The sequence below is a fragment of the Somniosus microcephalus genome, chromosome 18 (genome assembly GCF_052327205.1).
Source record: "Somniosus microcephalus isolate GS21.2 chromosome 18, FLI_Smic_1.0, whole genome shotgun sequence".
Taxonomy (NCBI): Eukaryota; Metazoa; Chordata; class Chondrichthyes; order Squaliformes; family Somniosidae; genus Somniosus; species Somniosus microcephalus.
The window spans coordinates 57,887,506-57,902,954 of NC_141004.1; the positions used below are offsets into that span (position 1 = coordinate 57,887,506).

Sequence of the window (15,449 nt, forward strand, 5' to 3'; positions counted from 1 at the left end):
AGGAGGAATTTCTTCTGAGGGTTGTGAATCTTTGGAATTCTCTTCCCCAGAGAGCTGTGGAGGCTGGGGCATTGAATATATTTAAGGTGGAGATAGACAGATTTTTGAACGGTAAGGGAGTCGAGGGTTATGGGGAGTGGGCAGGGAAGTGGAGTTGAGGCCCAGATTAGATCAGCCATGATCTTATTGAATGGCGGAGTAGGCTCGAGGGGCCAAATGACCTACTCCTGCTCCTACATCTTATGTTCTTATGACTTTATCACTTTGATGTTCTCTAATGGTCCCTTTTGGCTTCGTGCTCGCTTCCTTCATAAATGACACCTCATTCAGAATGCTGCTACTCTTGTCCTTACCCACTGAAAGCCCTGCACATCACTCTCATTCTCGCCAATCTCCAGCGACTCCCAGAGCCACTCCATATCAGTTTCAATGTCCTCAACCTCACCTTCAATGCCTCCATGGTCTCACCCCACACTCCTTCAGGCCACCGTTCTTGCTTGGACCCTTTGCTTCTCTTTGACACTGGTCTTTTCCTTATTCCCATCTTCTTTGCTCCACCATTGGCGGCCCCATGCCTCTGTAATTCCCTTCAAAGTTTTCTGAAAACTATTTCTCCCCTGAGATTTCTGCACTCCTCCAATTCTGGCCTCTTGAGCATCCCCGATTTTCATCATTCCACCATTGGCGGCCGTGCTTTCAGCTGCCTAGGTCCTAAGCTCTGGAAATCCCTGCCTAAACCACTCCACCTCTCTCTCCTCCTTTAAGTCGCTTCTTAAAGCCTACCTCTTTGACAAAGCTTTTGGTCACCTGGCCTAATATCTATGTGTGACTTGTCAAATTACACTCCCATGAAGGACACAGACGTTTTTAACTAAGTTAAAGGCGCTATATAAATACAAGTTTTTGTTGTTGTTTTTATTGTCTTGTTCATCAATTCCATTAAGCTGTTCTTCCATCCTGCTGTTTACTTCTTTCCTCTCCAACAGAGATGTCTTTCCAACATAAGAAATGCCATATAAGTGCAAGGTGTGGTAAACCACTGTTTGTATTCCACTGTGTACATGCCTGGACATGCCTCGGCTGACTCCTCCCACAAGTCCTAGTATAAAGGTGACTGCTCCCCAGCCCTTTATTTCTGGACCGGTCGACCACTCGAGGCAGACCTTCATTCTTTTGTTAATAAAAGCCTTTAGTTACTCTCTTAACTCTCAGTCTTTTATGAGTAATTGATAGCGCATCACAAGGCTTGTTACAGTAATGTCTAGAATCCACTTCCTAAGCTTGGAAACATTGCAAATATTGAAATCAGTTTTAAAATTTACTTTCCACCAATTTACATCCTCTTGACCTGACTCGCCTTGAAGTAATTTTCTGGGGTCAGTTTATCTACATCATTTAGTGCTTTATTATATATCTCAGTGAGGACTCCCCACCCCAGTAACCTTATTTCCAGACTGTAGACCTAACTCCAAATTTTCCTTGTAACACATTCCTTTACACTTGATAGTATTGTTATTGGCCTTCTCTGCACCAGTTCCAATGCATAAATGCCCCAGCTCCTCTGTATCCTCTCCAGTAAATGCATGTCAGTGGTAAATTTCATTTGTCAACCTAATTGCTTAGCTGATCTAAATCCTACGAGAAAAAAAAGTTAACCTCCCCCTTTCTGACTGAACTCTTATTTTAGAGCCTTTGGCACATTTAACAAGCTTAGAATTGTTTCCTAAATCCATTTATTTTGGAAAAAAAACCTGCAGTGGCCCAAATACTGACCTCCTGTGGATCCAATTCAACGGTTTCTCTCACGACGCCTCTCCATTTCCTATTTATAGAAGGCACTGGGCAAATTAAGTAAAAAAAAGTCCCAACAATAGATTCATACTCATACGCATCTTTTTTCTTGGCTAACCAGAATAAATGGAACTTAACTTTCTGACCAGTTCCAAAGAAGTCATATGCAGGAGCGCCTCCAGACAGTGTAATTGCCACATTAAAGCTACTCATGCCACAGAAATACCTGATTTGTATCAATTGGTGAAGTTAGATCTGCTACATCCAGTAAAACTCTAAAGACCAACTTATTTTGTGTTTTAAATGCCAGTAGCTTAGAAATTTTGCATGACTCAAGCCTGTTCCACCATTCTATTAGATCATGGCTGGCCTGTACCTCAACTCCATTTACCTGCCGTTGATCCATATCCCATGATACCCTTACCTAATCCAGCAAACTCCATCTTGAAAATTTCAATTGACCCAGCAGCCATAGCCTTTTGGGAGAGATTTCCAGAATTCCACTACCCTTAGGGCCCGATTTTGTGGCTTGTGTGGGAAATGGTCGGATTCCCCCAAATGTGGGGTTTCTGACACACGAAAAAATGTCAGCCAGCTCCACGCAATTTTCCCTCAAGTGGCTAATTAATTCCCAGCATGTGGGCAGCCTTGCTAATTGTCCATTTCTAGTCAGAAAGCCCCACAGTATGATGTGATCATTCGTGGTGCTTTCAAGGTCCACAGCAAACACTGCATCCTCTGAAGGCTTCCAAACGAACCATACAGGATGGCAGAGGAGCCTGCAGCAGCTGTGGCCAGTACCAGACCCCGAGCTGCCTCCAAATTCGATGAAGCTTCACTGCAGGCATTATTGGATGGGGTTAGGGCCCACAGGGAGGTCCTCTTCCCTAGTTCAGGCAGGAAGAGGCCTCCCACTGAGACCAAGGCTGCATGGATGCAGGTGTCAGCAGATGTCAACTCGAATGTGCATATCACCTTGGCATCACATCTCTAACTCCTTCGTTTACTCCCCCACAGTACCATCCAGAGCCCCCGTCCTCACTGTGGAAGAGGAAGAGGCTGTGCAGCCAGACTCCTCAGAGGAAGCTCCAACCTCTGAGGGTGCAGCGTCAGCAGAAGTAAGCGCACCCAGCACCAGCGCAGACACTCACACCTCAGGGGGACCTTCGGGACATAGAGTAGTGTTGTCACCTGGTGTTTCACAGCTCACAAGTGAGTCTCAGCAGATTCTGGAGACAGGGACAGCAGTGGAGAGTCCTCGTCGGAGGGCGCAGGACTCTGCCAGCTCAGCTCAGCTGCGCTGCATGTCGACCCTCTGCCTCTGGGTCCATCCGTAAGATCAGAGGTGATGGAACTCCATGCACAGATGCAGGAGTCTCTGGCAGGTTTTGTCTCCAGGGTTGCTGTGAGTGTGGAGCGAATGGAGGAGTCCATAGCGACCATGGGCAGAGCCTTTGTGGAGTCACTGGCGCATGAACGCATCACCATGGAAAAGTTGGCAACCTCCATGGAGGAGATAACTCGCCAGGGTACGGAAAACATGGTGAGTGCTCATAAGAGAATGACATCTCGAGGAGCGTTGGCCATCTATTGAACAGAGAAACCAGATTTTCATGGAAGTCCTTCTGAGTAGGACTGCCAGTGCAGAAACGGGTCCCCATGGCCCCCTAAAGTGCAGCAAGGTGCTCTCAAGCCACTTCCAAGCGCTGGCCCCTTCTGGCCTGTGCAGCTTCAGGTGAGTGAGCAGCAGCCTGGTGCTCCTGGTGCTCATCCTGCTGTTCCTGGTTCTGCTGCTGCCGCCGCCGCCTCTGCTGCTGGAGATCCTCTAATGGCAAGAAGGGAAGGAAAAAAAGGCGTCCCATGCTTCTCGTAGATGCCTCTGCTGAGGAAGCGCTGAGTGAGGGTGGAGAGAGGGGCTTCCCAGGAGATCACATTGGAGAAGTTTGAGAGGCTCCAACCTTCCACAGCTGTGCCTAAGCCTTGAAGAAGTAGCCCCAAGCCTTCAGCAACAAGGTCCTTCAACATACAAGTGCTGTCCCTTTAAATCGCAGCTTTTCCAAATGACCTGCAGCTAACAGCAAGCAAGCCGGCAAGCTTCACGCCAGGTTTAATCAGCGGGGTTCCCTGCAGGCGTGTTTGATGTGGGGAAAGCCCCAAAATCGCAACGGCCCCTGAAAATCAACTTAAACAAGGTAATAATTGCTCATTAGTGTTCCGACGGCCAGTCCCGCCAGCGGTGGGCGGGACTGATTCGGGTTGCGGGGAAACGGCGGTCCGAAAGTCGGACGGGGCGGGGAATCAGGCGGGAGGGGGGTCGCAACCTGTTTTTTTCGGCGATTTTCGGCCCCCGGCCGCCTGGAAAGCCATCCGACGGCTGGCAGAAAATCGGGGCCTTAGTGTAGAAAAAGTGCTGCTAGATTTCATTCCTAAATGTCCCAGCTCTAATTTTAAGATTATGCCCCCTTGTTCTTGATTCCCCAACTCGAGGAAATAGCTTCACTGTATTTACTCTATTGAATCCTTCTTTCATTTTAAACACCTCAATCAAATCACCCCTCAACCTTTTAAACACGAGAATATAAGCCAAGTTTATATAATCTGTCTTCACTCATAGCACACAAGTGATGCATACATCACTAATGAAGTTCTCAAAAAATGTTTTACCTGAAGAAAAGGTTACCTATAATGTAAAAAGGAAGAGAGTAGCAAAGTAAACGTTGGTCCCTTAGAGAGTGAGACAGGAGAAATTATTATGGGGAATAAGGAAATGGCAGAAACATTAAACAAATATTTTGCATCTGTCTTCACAGTAGAAGACACAAAAAGCATGGCAAAAATGGTGGGGAACCAAGGGTCTAATGACAGTGAGGAAATTAACATAATTAATATAAGTAGAGAAAAAGTACTAGGGAAACTAATGGGACTAAAAGCTGACAAATCCCCTGGATCTGACGGCCTACATCCTAGGGTTCTAAAAGAGGTGGCTGAAGAGATAATGGATGCATTGGTTTTGATCTTCCAAAATTCCCTAGATTCTAGAATGGTCCCAGCGGATTTGAAGGTCGCAAATGTAACACCGCTATTCAAGAAAGGAGGGAGAGAAAAAACAGGGAACTACAGGCCAGTTAGCCTGACATCAGTCATCAGGAAAATGCTGGAATCCATTGTTAAGGAAGTGGTATCAGGGCACTTAGAAAATCATAACATGATTAGGCAGAGTCAACATGGTTTTATGAAAGGGAAATCGTGTTTGACAAATTTATTAGAGTTTTTTGAGGATGTAACTAGAAGGGTAGATAAAGGGGAACCAGTGGATATAGTATATTTGGATTTCCAAAAGGCATTCGATATGGTGCCACATAAAAGGTTATTACACAAGATTAGGGCTCATGGGGTTGGAGGTAATATAGTAGCATGGATAGAGGATTGGTTAACAGACAGAAAACAGAGAGTAGGGATAAACGGATCTTTTTCAGGTTGGCAGGCTGTAACTAGTGGAGTGCCGCAAGGATCAGTGTTGGGGCCTCAGCTATTTACAATCTATATTAAATGATCTAGATGAAGGGACCGAGTGTAATGTATCCAAGTTTGCTGATGATACAAAGCTAGGTGGGACAGTAAGCTGTGAGGAGAACACAAAGACCGCGATTTTATTAATGGAGGTGGGTTAGGTGCGGGTCAGGTGGTTTACGGCTTCCAGTCCCGCCCCGAGCTGCATCCGACCCACAGACGTGATTTTGCCTTGATTGACCTTGTTAAGCCCGCCCTGCGGGCTTGCTGGCCAATTAACAGGAAGCGGGTCAGATGACGTCATTTGATGACAAGTCATCTGCCGGTTTCCTTAAAGGGACCACGCACAATTTTATTTTGACAGTTGATTTCTCAGTGTTTGACAGCATTGAGGTGCTGCAAACACTGATAATCACTGCACAAAAGTGACCTCTTGCACCCAGGCTCTCCAATGACTCCCTCCATAGGCTGGAATAGATGGCAGCTGCAGGTGAGGTGACAGAAGCGATCTGTCACTGGTGAGAGAGGTTCTCCCAATGAGGTGGCACTGGACATGGATTTAAAAACTTGTAACCTAAAGAGAAGTGTAAATATATTAAAAATGCAGTTCCCAACATTTTCTTTCCTCGGAGACTCACCAGTGCAACATTGGATCCTTCACACCACTTCTGCAACTGTCATCAATAAATAGAAACATTATAGCAGACTCACAACACACCACACTTACGTGGCGTGGTGTCTGGACATCGGGAACTCCAAGCCAGAAGTGACAAAATTCAAAAATAGGCTGAGAACTACTGGCAACTGCCCGAAAACAGGCAGGTAATTGCCTTTAATCCTCTTCCCGTCGCTAGGTGTCGGGTTGATTTGCAAATCGGCGACCCGACACTTGGAAAAGCTGTTTTGAGGCGGGTTGACGGCGGGATCGCAACCCGCCGTCAATCAAAACATTTTTAACCTATGCCCTGCCTCCAAACCCGCCCTCCGAGCGCCAGCAAAATCTTGGCCAAAGAGTCTACAAAAGGATATAGATAGACTAAGTGAGTGGGCAGTAAGGTGTCAGATGGAGTATAATGTAGGGAAATGTGAGGCTATTCACTTTGGTAGGAAGAATAGAAAAACAGAATATTTTTTAAATGGTGAGAATCTTTCAAATGTTGGTGTTCAGAGAGATTTGGGTGTCCTCGTGCAAGAAACACAGAAAGCTAGCATGCAGGTACAGCAAGCAATAAGGAAGGCAAATGGCATGTTGGCCTTTATTGCAAGGGGGTTAGAGCATAAGAGTGAGGAAGTCTTGCTCCAATTGTAAAGGGCCTTGGTGAGACTACACCTGGAGTACTGTGCACAGTTTTGGTCTCCTTACCTAAGGAAGGATATACTTGCCTTGGAGGCGGTGCAACGAAGGTTCACTAGATTGATTCCTAGAATGAGAGGGCTGTCCTATGATGAGAGATTGTGTAGATTGGGCCTATACTCTCTGGCGTTTAGAAGAATGAGAGGTGATCTCATTGAAACATACAAGATTCTGAGGTGGATTGACAGGGTAGATGCTGAGAGGTTGTTTCCCTGGCTGGAGTGTCTAGAACTAGGGGGCACAGTCTCAGGATAAGGGGTAGGCCATTTAAGACCGAGATGAGGAAGAATTTCTTCACTCAGAGGGTTGTGAATCTTCGGAATTCTCTGCCCCAGAGGGCTGTGAATGCTGAGTCTTTGAGTATATTCAAGGCTGAGATAGATAGGTATTTGGATTCTAGGGGAATCGAGGGATATGGAGATCGGGCGGGAAAGTGGAGTTGAGGTCAAAGATCAGCCATGACCTTATTGAATGGCAGAGCAGGCTCGAGGGGCCGTATGGCCTACTCCTGCTCTTATTTCTTATGTCACAACAGTTCATGCTGATGATATGTCAATGCACTGTTAATAGTGCACCAGGCTTGATGCTAAACCTAGAAACCTTGGGATTAAAATTTTACTTTTGCTATTTTCATTGATAACATAAACATGGGAAGTGGAAAAATAATCATCAAGTGCAGATTGTACCACAAAATTCACCACCTACATTCACACTGAAAGATTTTCCCTCACTCTCTACCCGCCCCAAATCACTCATAACTAAGTATAAATATTATACTTCGCTTCCTCCTCCAGGACCCTTTGGATGCTACCATTAATCCTCCATTTAATATGAATGTTGGTATATCAGCTTTTGATTAGGGAAGGTTAAGTGCACAGCATGCAGGGAAAACTGAACATCCTAGTTTAAAGAGAGATGTGAACTCCTTAAACTATTCCAAAAATAATAAAAATAATAACATTAAAATGCAACTGTACTGCAAAAGATATATTAGAATCAGAAGTGCTAGCTTGTTTTTGAGAAATACGCATTTGGAATCTTGCATTAACCATTTTAAATTGTTTGAATATTTTGCTATGGAGGTGGTCAGGTGTGCCTTTCCTTTCAAATTGCAAATGTGACGCCAGTGTATTCTGCAACAAGGAGGGACAATAGGAGTCCTTCACTCCAGTAGGACATTCTAAATATAGTCTGTTCTTTACCAAGTGCCACATCAGCTAATAATGCATTCCGCATTTAGAAAAACTTTTCTATAATCTTAATTTCACAAATGGATACCTTTTAGTTAAGGACCCTGGACTTTATAGAAAATGATCCCAAGAAGAAATTGTCACTTTATCTGGTAGGATATTACACTATTATCTACAGAAGTCCAAGTAGTCATTTCAAGGGCTGGGAGGAGGCAGTTTGCCCATTCTCCCAGCTGGGAGAATAAATGACACAAACTTTTCTTTAAAAAGAGAGAAACATTCAAAAATAGGATCAAAAAGACTACATAGCTGTGTAATTTATGAAAGGGAAAATGTCTTTGAAATAAAATGTCATTTGGATTTGCTATTTGTCTTTGAGTGGAGCAGTGAAGAATTGCACATTTTATTTACTTGTTATTTTTCTAGCTCTACATAGGATTTAGATTTAACAATTAAAAGTCCAATGGGTTTCACTTTTAAATCTGAGATTGATGGTTTTTTGTTAACCAAAGGTATTAAGGGTTATGGGCCAAAGGCGGGTATAGGGAGTTAGGGCACAGATCAGCCATGATCTCACTGAATGGCAGAAGAGGCTCAAGGGGGTTCAATGGCCTACTCCTGTTCCTATGTATATTGTTGCAGAAGAAGTTGATTGAAGCTGATAGTTAGCTCACCCAGCAGAACAGTACAATCCAAACAAGCATTTTTGTGAAAATGCCACTTGCACAAGAATCATGCCACATGTGGTGTTTTTAAATAGACCTTTGCACAACCCCATTTGTAGGATTCCTCAAGCACCGTCCACCTCCCAGTCTTTGGCCAATACTCAGGGTTTAGCAGCTAGAATTCACAAACCGGTAAACAGGAATAACAAGAAATGGGTTCTCATCATGGGGAAACTACTATTTACAATACTCGGTGTACACCGAAGTTCACATTTGAATTACATCACTCTGCCAACTTCAACAGTTTCTTTGGTGGTATTTACTTTTTCTCCCCTTTGCCCCCCCCCCCCACCAAAACACCATGGGGTCCCCTGACTCCCAGTCATAATCTGTACATTAACAATCCTCAAACTGTATTTTAACAGTTTGGTACTGAAGGACCATTTCTTGAAATTGTATTAAGATTAAATCTTTTGATATCACCACAGCATTTTACTTTGCAGCATTGTCCAAATCATTTATAGTTGTATTGATCTATTTAGAGAGGGCTAGAGACCAAAATATTCCATTTATATTGATAATCCACTTTAACTCCATAATATTAAACATTAAAATCCTCAATACTTCTATAACTGGTAGGTGATGGGAATGGTTTATTAGTTTGTTTTTCACTTGACTCCTGATAAATGATTAATTTCCTTCAATTACAGGTACAGAGATTACAAAATGACAAGTCATTTATTTTATGACTTACAAAATTGCTTTCATTTTTCCCCATCATAGTAACTCATATTAGAGGCCAGATTGATTGTATTACTCCTTATAACGGTTAGGTCCGTTTCAATATGACTGGAACCAGTCTTGGCTCCTGAATGCTTCTATCCTCCTGTATTTTTGACCAACATCTGTTGCTCCACCCAGTCCCTCATACAGTTAGGTTTATTTGAACAAGTTAAAACATCTGAAGAGAGGTATAGGAAGGCTGAAAGCCTGTAGCTAAGCGGAGTGAAAAAGAATGGCACCATGTGAAGAGTACAACCCCTTCCTCTCAAACAATTCCAGCGTGGAAGCACACGAAGCACAGGATGTGTGGTTTCTCACAGGGAGGAAAGGAAGATCTAATGACACGTATGAAGGGGAGGAGAGGGTGGGGTCAGTCCAAGCCACCCCTAATAGAAAGTTTGAGAGTAGTACTGGTGGAGATCTGCAAACAGAGCCAACCTGTCTGGGGATAGTCTATGGCATGTGGAGATCTGGGAAATGTGAAGGAATAAGAAGTACCATTGTTAATAACTATACACACCAACCACAAGCAAGCAGCGACCTCCTCTGTTGGCCCAGTATGGCACTTCTCCATACAGACTAAGGAGGTCTTTGGTTCAATGCCATTCTACACTCAGCCAGCATATTAGAAGTGCTAAAATAGGCCTTAGCATTGTTGGGCTGGCCGGAAGAGGGGCGAGGAGATTAAAAACATACACAACCAGGATTCTCCCTTCCCCCTGATGGTTATCCAGTGACGCTCACTGGGTAAATAAAGCAAGGACAGAGCGGATCTGGCTCAGCGGAGATTGTCTCAATCCAGGTTAAATAGCTTGCTGACACTCGGTCTGCAGGCTCACATAAAGAATAGCCTCTTGTGTGAGGCTCTGGATGGCTGCAAGCCATGGAGTAATACCTCAGCAAAGGTCAGCACCTTGGAGGGGGGAAAAAAGCAAGTAGCTGTGTGTTTTAAGGAGGCATCACATTCCAAATAGTTTACTCATCCTTCTAAAAAGGACTTTTGTTTAAAAAAGCAAGTTTTGATAAAATCCACTGCACTCAAGTATTTATCAAAGTAATTCTTTTCAATGAATAATTTAAAAAAGTGAATAATTTAACATACAACCTAACCACCATACATACGTTCAGTTTGAAGTGCCTTTAAGTGAATGTATATTATGCTCAGGCATACACATACAGCTAAATTCCAGGTTATGTCATGAATAGCTACAGTGGCTAGTGGTTTCGGACTCGCTACTGAACAGAGTTAATACTGAAATAACAGCGCAATCATATGTGGTTTCGTGAATTATTTCAGTAAAGCGGCAGCAAATGTTCTGCAGTGCACACATACAGCTCTAACACACCATTCCTGATGAATGAATATTACCCTTAACAACACTCGACCGTGTGTGTTAAAGCATTAAAGCATGAAAACCCATTAACCCTTCATCAAACTTTGTTACAAAGGAAACTACTGCAACATTTACTTTTAAAAAAATAATCAGGCACAGCTTAAGTAATTATCCTGCAATATTCTCATATTCCAAAGTATAGCAAGAAAGTTGCAGTACCTCCCAGAAACTGTCAGTCGTTTCCTCTAATCCACTGGATTCGTCGTATGAGCCTGACATCTTCTACACGACAGCAAGACCTTGAATTATCTGCACCGTTACTGAGCTTCAAATCTTCATGCACTGCAGAGGGAAGAAAATGGCCCAAGCATTACAGCTACAATGCATACAACTAAAAGGTCACTGCGAACCTTCACAGCTCAATACTCTCACCCTTACAGCCACTATACATACTGTAGCATCAAGAGCACTGCATCAATAGAAGTGGACCGGGATAGAAAATAAACGCCAAACTGAAAAATGTTTTTTTTTTTAAAAACCAAACAAACCTCATCTCATAAATCCCCTCGAAGGGTTTGTTAATGGCTAAACCATAATTCCCACTTGGCCTATCCCGATGAATTTGTGCGATAGAGGCTGTGAATTAGTGCCGAGGACTAATCTCTGTCTGGGCATTAGTTGAGCTACATCCCTCAGAGGACATGTGACAGCCTGCACACAGTTTGGCTACACAGGTTCACGGGCCCCAGCAGCACAAGAATTTCAACTATACAGGTTCAGGGCAGCAGCAATCGGGGCAGTTTAGTGTAAATAATGTAGCCGCAGGGATTCCAGTGACATAACTGCTACATAAACAGCTGAAGGAATTTATTTTTCCTTCAATTCACAGGATGGCAGAACCAGCTTGTGAGCCTCAAGACTGGCCGAATGTGCAATGTTTTGTGGTGCTGCGTGGTTTCTACTGCATTAGATCTTTAGTGAAAACACACAATCTAGATTTCTAGTTAAAAATTCAACATTTTAAAAAGGTGATAATGCAATGTCAATTTTATACAACTGGATAAAATTAGTGTAAATTAATTAAAATAAAGGCATCAGTCCAAAGATAAAATGAGCATCAAATTCCCCCAACAGGTTATGTCACCCAAACATAATGCTTATTATAGATAGTGACCTATAGGTGTGTCTAGATTTTTAAATCCTTGACTTTCACAGTAGAAGACACAAAGGACATACCAGAAATCAGGATCTAATGAGAGTGAGGAACTTAAAGTAATTAATATTAGTAAAGACAACAAACTGGAGAAATTAATGGGACTAAAAGCTGACAACTCCCCTGGACCTGATGGTCGACACCCTAGCTTTTTTCAAGAGGTAGCTGCAGAGATAATGGGCTCGATTTTGCCATTGGTGGCGGGTTGGGTGCGGGTCAGGTGGTCGGCGGGTCCCGATCCCGCCTCTGCTGTCGGGCGGGATAAAATTGTGATTTTGCCCTAATTGGGCAATTGATTCCCTGCGTGTGCGCTCCCCTGGCCCAATTAGTCTTTTGGGTCTGAAACTCACCTCTGCTGACATCATTTCTCCAGCTGCATTTAAGGCTTCCAAGCAGCATTGCTTCATTTTGTGCCTATGTTCTTCCATAGTGACAACTGCTTAAAGTGTGTGCTACTGCTGAAATGTCGAGCTCAAGGGCCAAGGCCTCACCACGTTTCGATGATGGCTCCCTCCATGCTCTGGTGGAGAGAGCCAGAGTTCAAAAGGAGGTGCTCTTTCCTTCCTCTGGGAGGAAAAAAACCTCCCCAGCAAACCAAAGCTGTGTGGGTGCAACTGGCTCAGGAGGTCAGCTCCAGATCAACGTGCAGCAGAACCTGGCTGCAGTGCCGAAAAAGGTTCGCACTGGAAAAGTGAGTAGACTGTCACCTTTACCCTCATTCTGCTCCCCATCTCCTCTCAGCACCAGCACTCTGCATTGTCAACCTACTCCTACACATCCCACTTTACCCTTACACCCTTAACCATCCCTCTCTCCCTATGTACACAATCACTTCACTATTCGACTATGCTGCCTTCACACTCCCTATCACTGTTATGCAATGACAACAACTAACAACACACAGGGAGGGCCCCTTGCTTTTGGAACCTCACTTCATCTTTGTCTCCTTCTAAGCATCTATGCTATAGATTCACTACACTCACTCCATCATTATCACTCAAACTCCACTTGTGTCCCTCATTGCAGGAAAAGAGAGCCTACAATAAGAGGGAAAGGATGAAGACAGGAGGAGGGCCACTCTCAATAGCCCATCTCACCAGCGCTGAGGAGGTTGCCCTAGAGATCGTTGGAGCCGAGGAGGATCTGGAAGTGGGGGGTCGGACAGATGGGCACATCAGAGCAAGCTGGTGACAGAATAGTTTTGCGTATCTCTCATTGACATTGCATGAGTGACTTATATGGCTTCTGATGCTCATACAGATTGACTTATGATCATCTGCACAAGTCCATGTGCATGCTACGTTAATATCACATGTCTAACTTATGCTTTTACTCCCCCACAGGACCATCGACAGCCCCCCTCCCCACTGTCCAGGAGGAAGAGCCTGAGCTGGAAGACACCTCAGAGGAAGCTGCAACCTCTGAGGGTGCAGCATCAGCAGAATTAAGCGCACCCAGCACCAGCGCAGATACGCACACCTCGGTGGGACCTTCGGGAGATAGAGTAGTGTTGACACCTGGTGTATCACAGCTCACAAGTGAGCATCAGCAGGTGGTGGAGACAGGGACAGAAGTGGAGAGTCCTCGTCGGAGGTCGCAGGGCGCTCCCAGCTCTGCTCAGCTGCATGTGGACCCTGTGACTCCGGGTCCATCCAGAAAGAGAGTGGTGCTGGAACTCCAGGAATAAGTGCAGGAGTCTCTGGCAGGTTTTGTCTCCAGGGTTACTGCGAGTGTGGAGAGGATGGAGGAGTCCAACTCTAACATGAGCAGTGCCTTTCTGGAGGCAATGGCGCATGAACGCACCACCACGGAAAGGATGGCAACCTCCATGGAAATGATGGCTACCTCCGTGGTAAGGATGGCTACGGTAGATGAGAGGATGGCTATGGCCATGGAGGAAATAAGTCACCAGAGTCTGGAATACATGGTGAATGTTCAGAATAGAATGACATCTCTGGAGGAGCGATGGGCAGCTATTGAGCAGAGAAACCAGAGCTTCATGGAAGTCTTTTTGAGTAGGACTGCCAGTGCAGATATGGGTCCTCATGGTCCCCCTGATGTGCAGCAAGGTGCTGTCAAGCTACTTGCTAGCACTGAAGTGGGGCTGACCCATGAGAGAGATGTTGGTGGCAGGCAACAAGGAAGTGGGGGCTCCTCCAAGTGCTCACACTCCCATGCCACTAAGTAGCCCTTGGTCAGAGACCCTCCAGAGTCCTCACCCGACTGAGATGGAGTCCCTGCACAGACGCAGGAGGAGCAGACTGTTGCCGAGCCCTCAAGGCTCGCAAACCCAGAGGACACCCGCCAAAGGTGTCGAAGCAAGAGCAGCATGAAAGTGAGCAAGGTGCCTCCACATCTGCTAAAGCCACAGGGGATGCACCACGTAGAAGTACACATAAGAGGAAGATAAAGCACAATTAGTCACAAGGGTAGTCACTTGGGTGTTATGTTCTGTTGTATTTATTTTTTGTCATAGCCATCCTTTTGTGCATTGAATAAACAGAAGTGATGGCAAACAGTTGAAGTTCTGGCCTATGTGATCTGGGAAATGGAACTTGCACATTGAGGGCTCAGGGCGACTTGCATTTGTAATGACGGTGGTGAGATTGATAGGAACCCGCAGGTTCTTGTCCATTGTTTATGGTCTGATAAGAAGGTGGCAGCCACATGTGTTTGATTCATCTACCTAAGCTAATCTGGCAAAGATTAATGCATCCATTTCATCCCAAGTAGCAATGTGCTCACGTGCTGCTGCAGCTGGTTCACCCGCCTCCACAAGGCCTTCCTCCTCATCTGAGGAGGCTATGCGCTGAGCCACTTGTTCCTCAGGCAGCTGCAAGTCACGATGCTGTGTGATGTTGTGCAGTGCACAGCAGACCACGACTATTCTGGAGACCCTGGCTGCTGAATACTGTAGGGCTCCACCTGATCTGTCAAGGCATCTGAATCGCATCTTCAGCAAGCCGATGGTTTGCTCGATGGTATATCTGGTCGAAATGTGGCTGTCATTGTAGCGCTCCTCAGCTTCGTTCGATGGTCTCCTCAACTGAGTCATCAGCCATGTCTTCAAGGAATAGCCCTTGTCTCCAAGTAGGCACCCGGAAAGTTGGTTTAGCGGATTGAACAGCGGAGGCACACTAGACTGCCGAAAGATGAATGAGTCATGACAACTGCCAGGGTACTTCGCACAAACATGCAAAATGTCCTTCCTGTGGTTACACACCAGCTGCACGTTGAAGGAGTGGAAGCCCTTGTGGTTGACAAAAACAGCTGGGTTGTGATGCGGTGCCCTAAGGGCCACATGTGTGCAGTCTACAATGCCCTGCACCCTTGGCAAGCCTGCCATATTTGCAAAGCCAACCGCACGTGCGGTTACACTTGCTTGATCCGTCGAGAAGTGTATGTAATTGTGCGCCTTGGCAAAGAAGGCATTGGTTACCTGCATGATGCAAGTGTGTGCGGCCAACTGGGAGATGCCGCTGATGTCTGCTGATGATCCCTGGAAGGACCCTGAAGCAAAAAAATTTGGAGTGTGGTGGTGACTTTGACAGCCACTGGTAAGGGGTGTCCACCCGCTCCTCGGGGCTCCAGGTGTTGGTGCAGCATTGC

The 15,449-nt window shown here is 45.3% G+C and overlaps 1 protein-coding gene across 9 annotated transcripts in view; it reads right to left on the reverse strand.

Moving 5' to 3' along the window:
• pacsin1b (protein kinase C and casein kinase substrate in neurons 1b) overlaps window positions 1-15,449 on the reverse strand; it is a 251,730-nt gene that overhangs the window by 85,311 nt on the left and 150,970 nt on the right. For 4 of the 9 annotated variants that reach the window (XM_086011521.1, XM_086011523.1, XM_086011520.1 and 1 more), the window contains exon 2: window positions 10,847-10,969. In XM_086011521.1, coding sequence (XP_085867647.1) covers window positions 10,847-10,906 — 60 coding nt within the window. In that variant the 5' untranslated portion in view covers window positions 10,907-10,969. The other 5 variants (XM_086011522.1, XM_086011517.1, XM_086011524.1 and 2 more) reach the window with 5 other exon arrangements.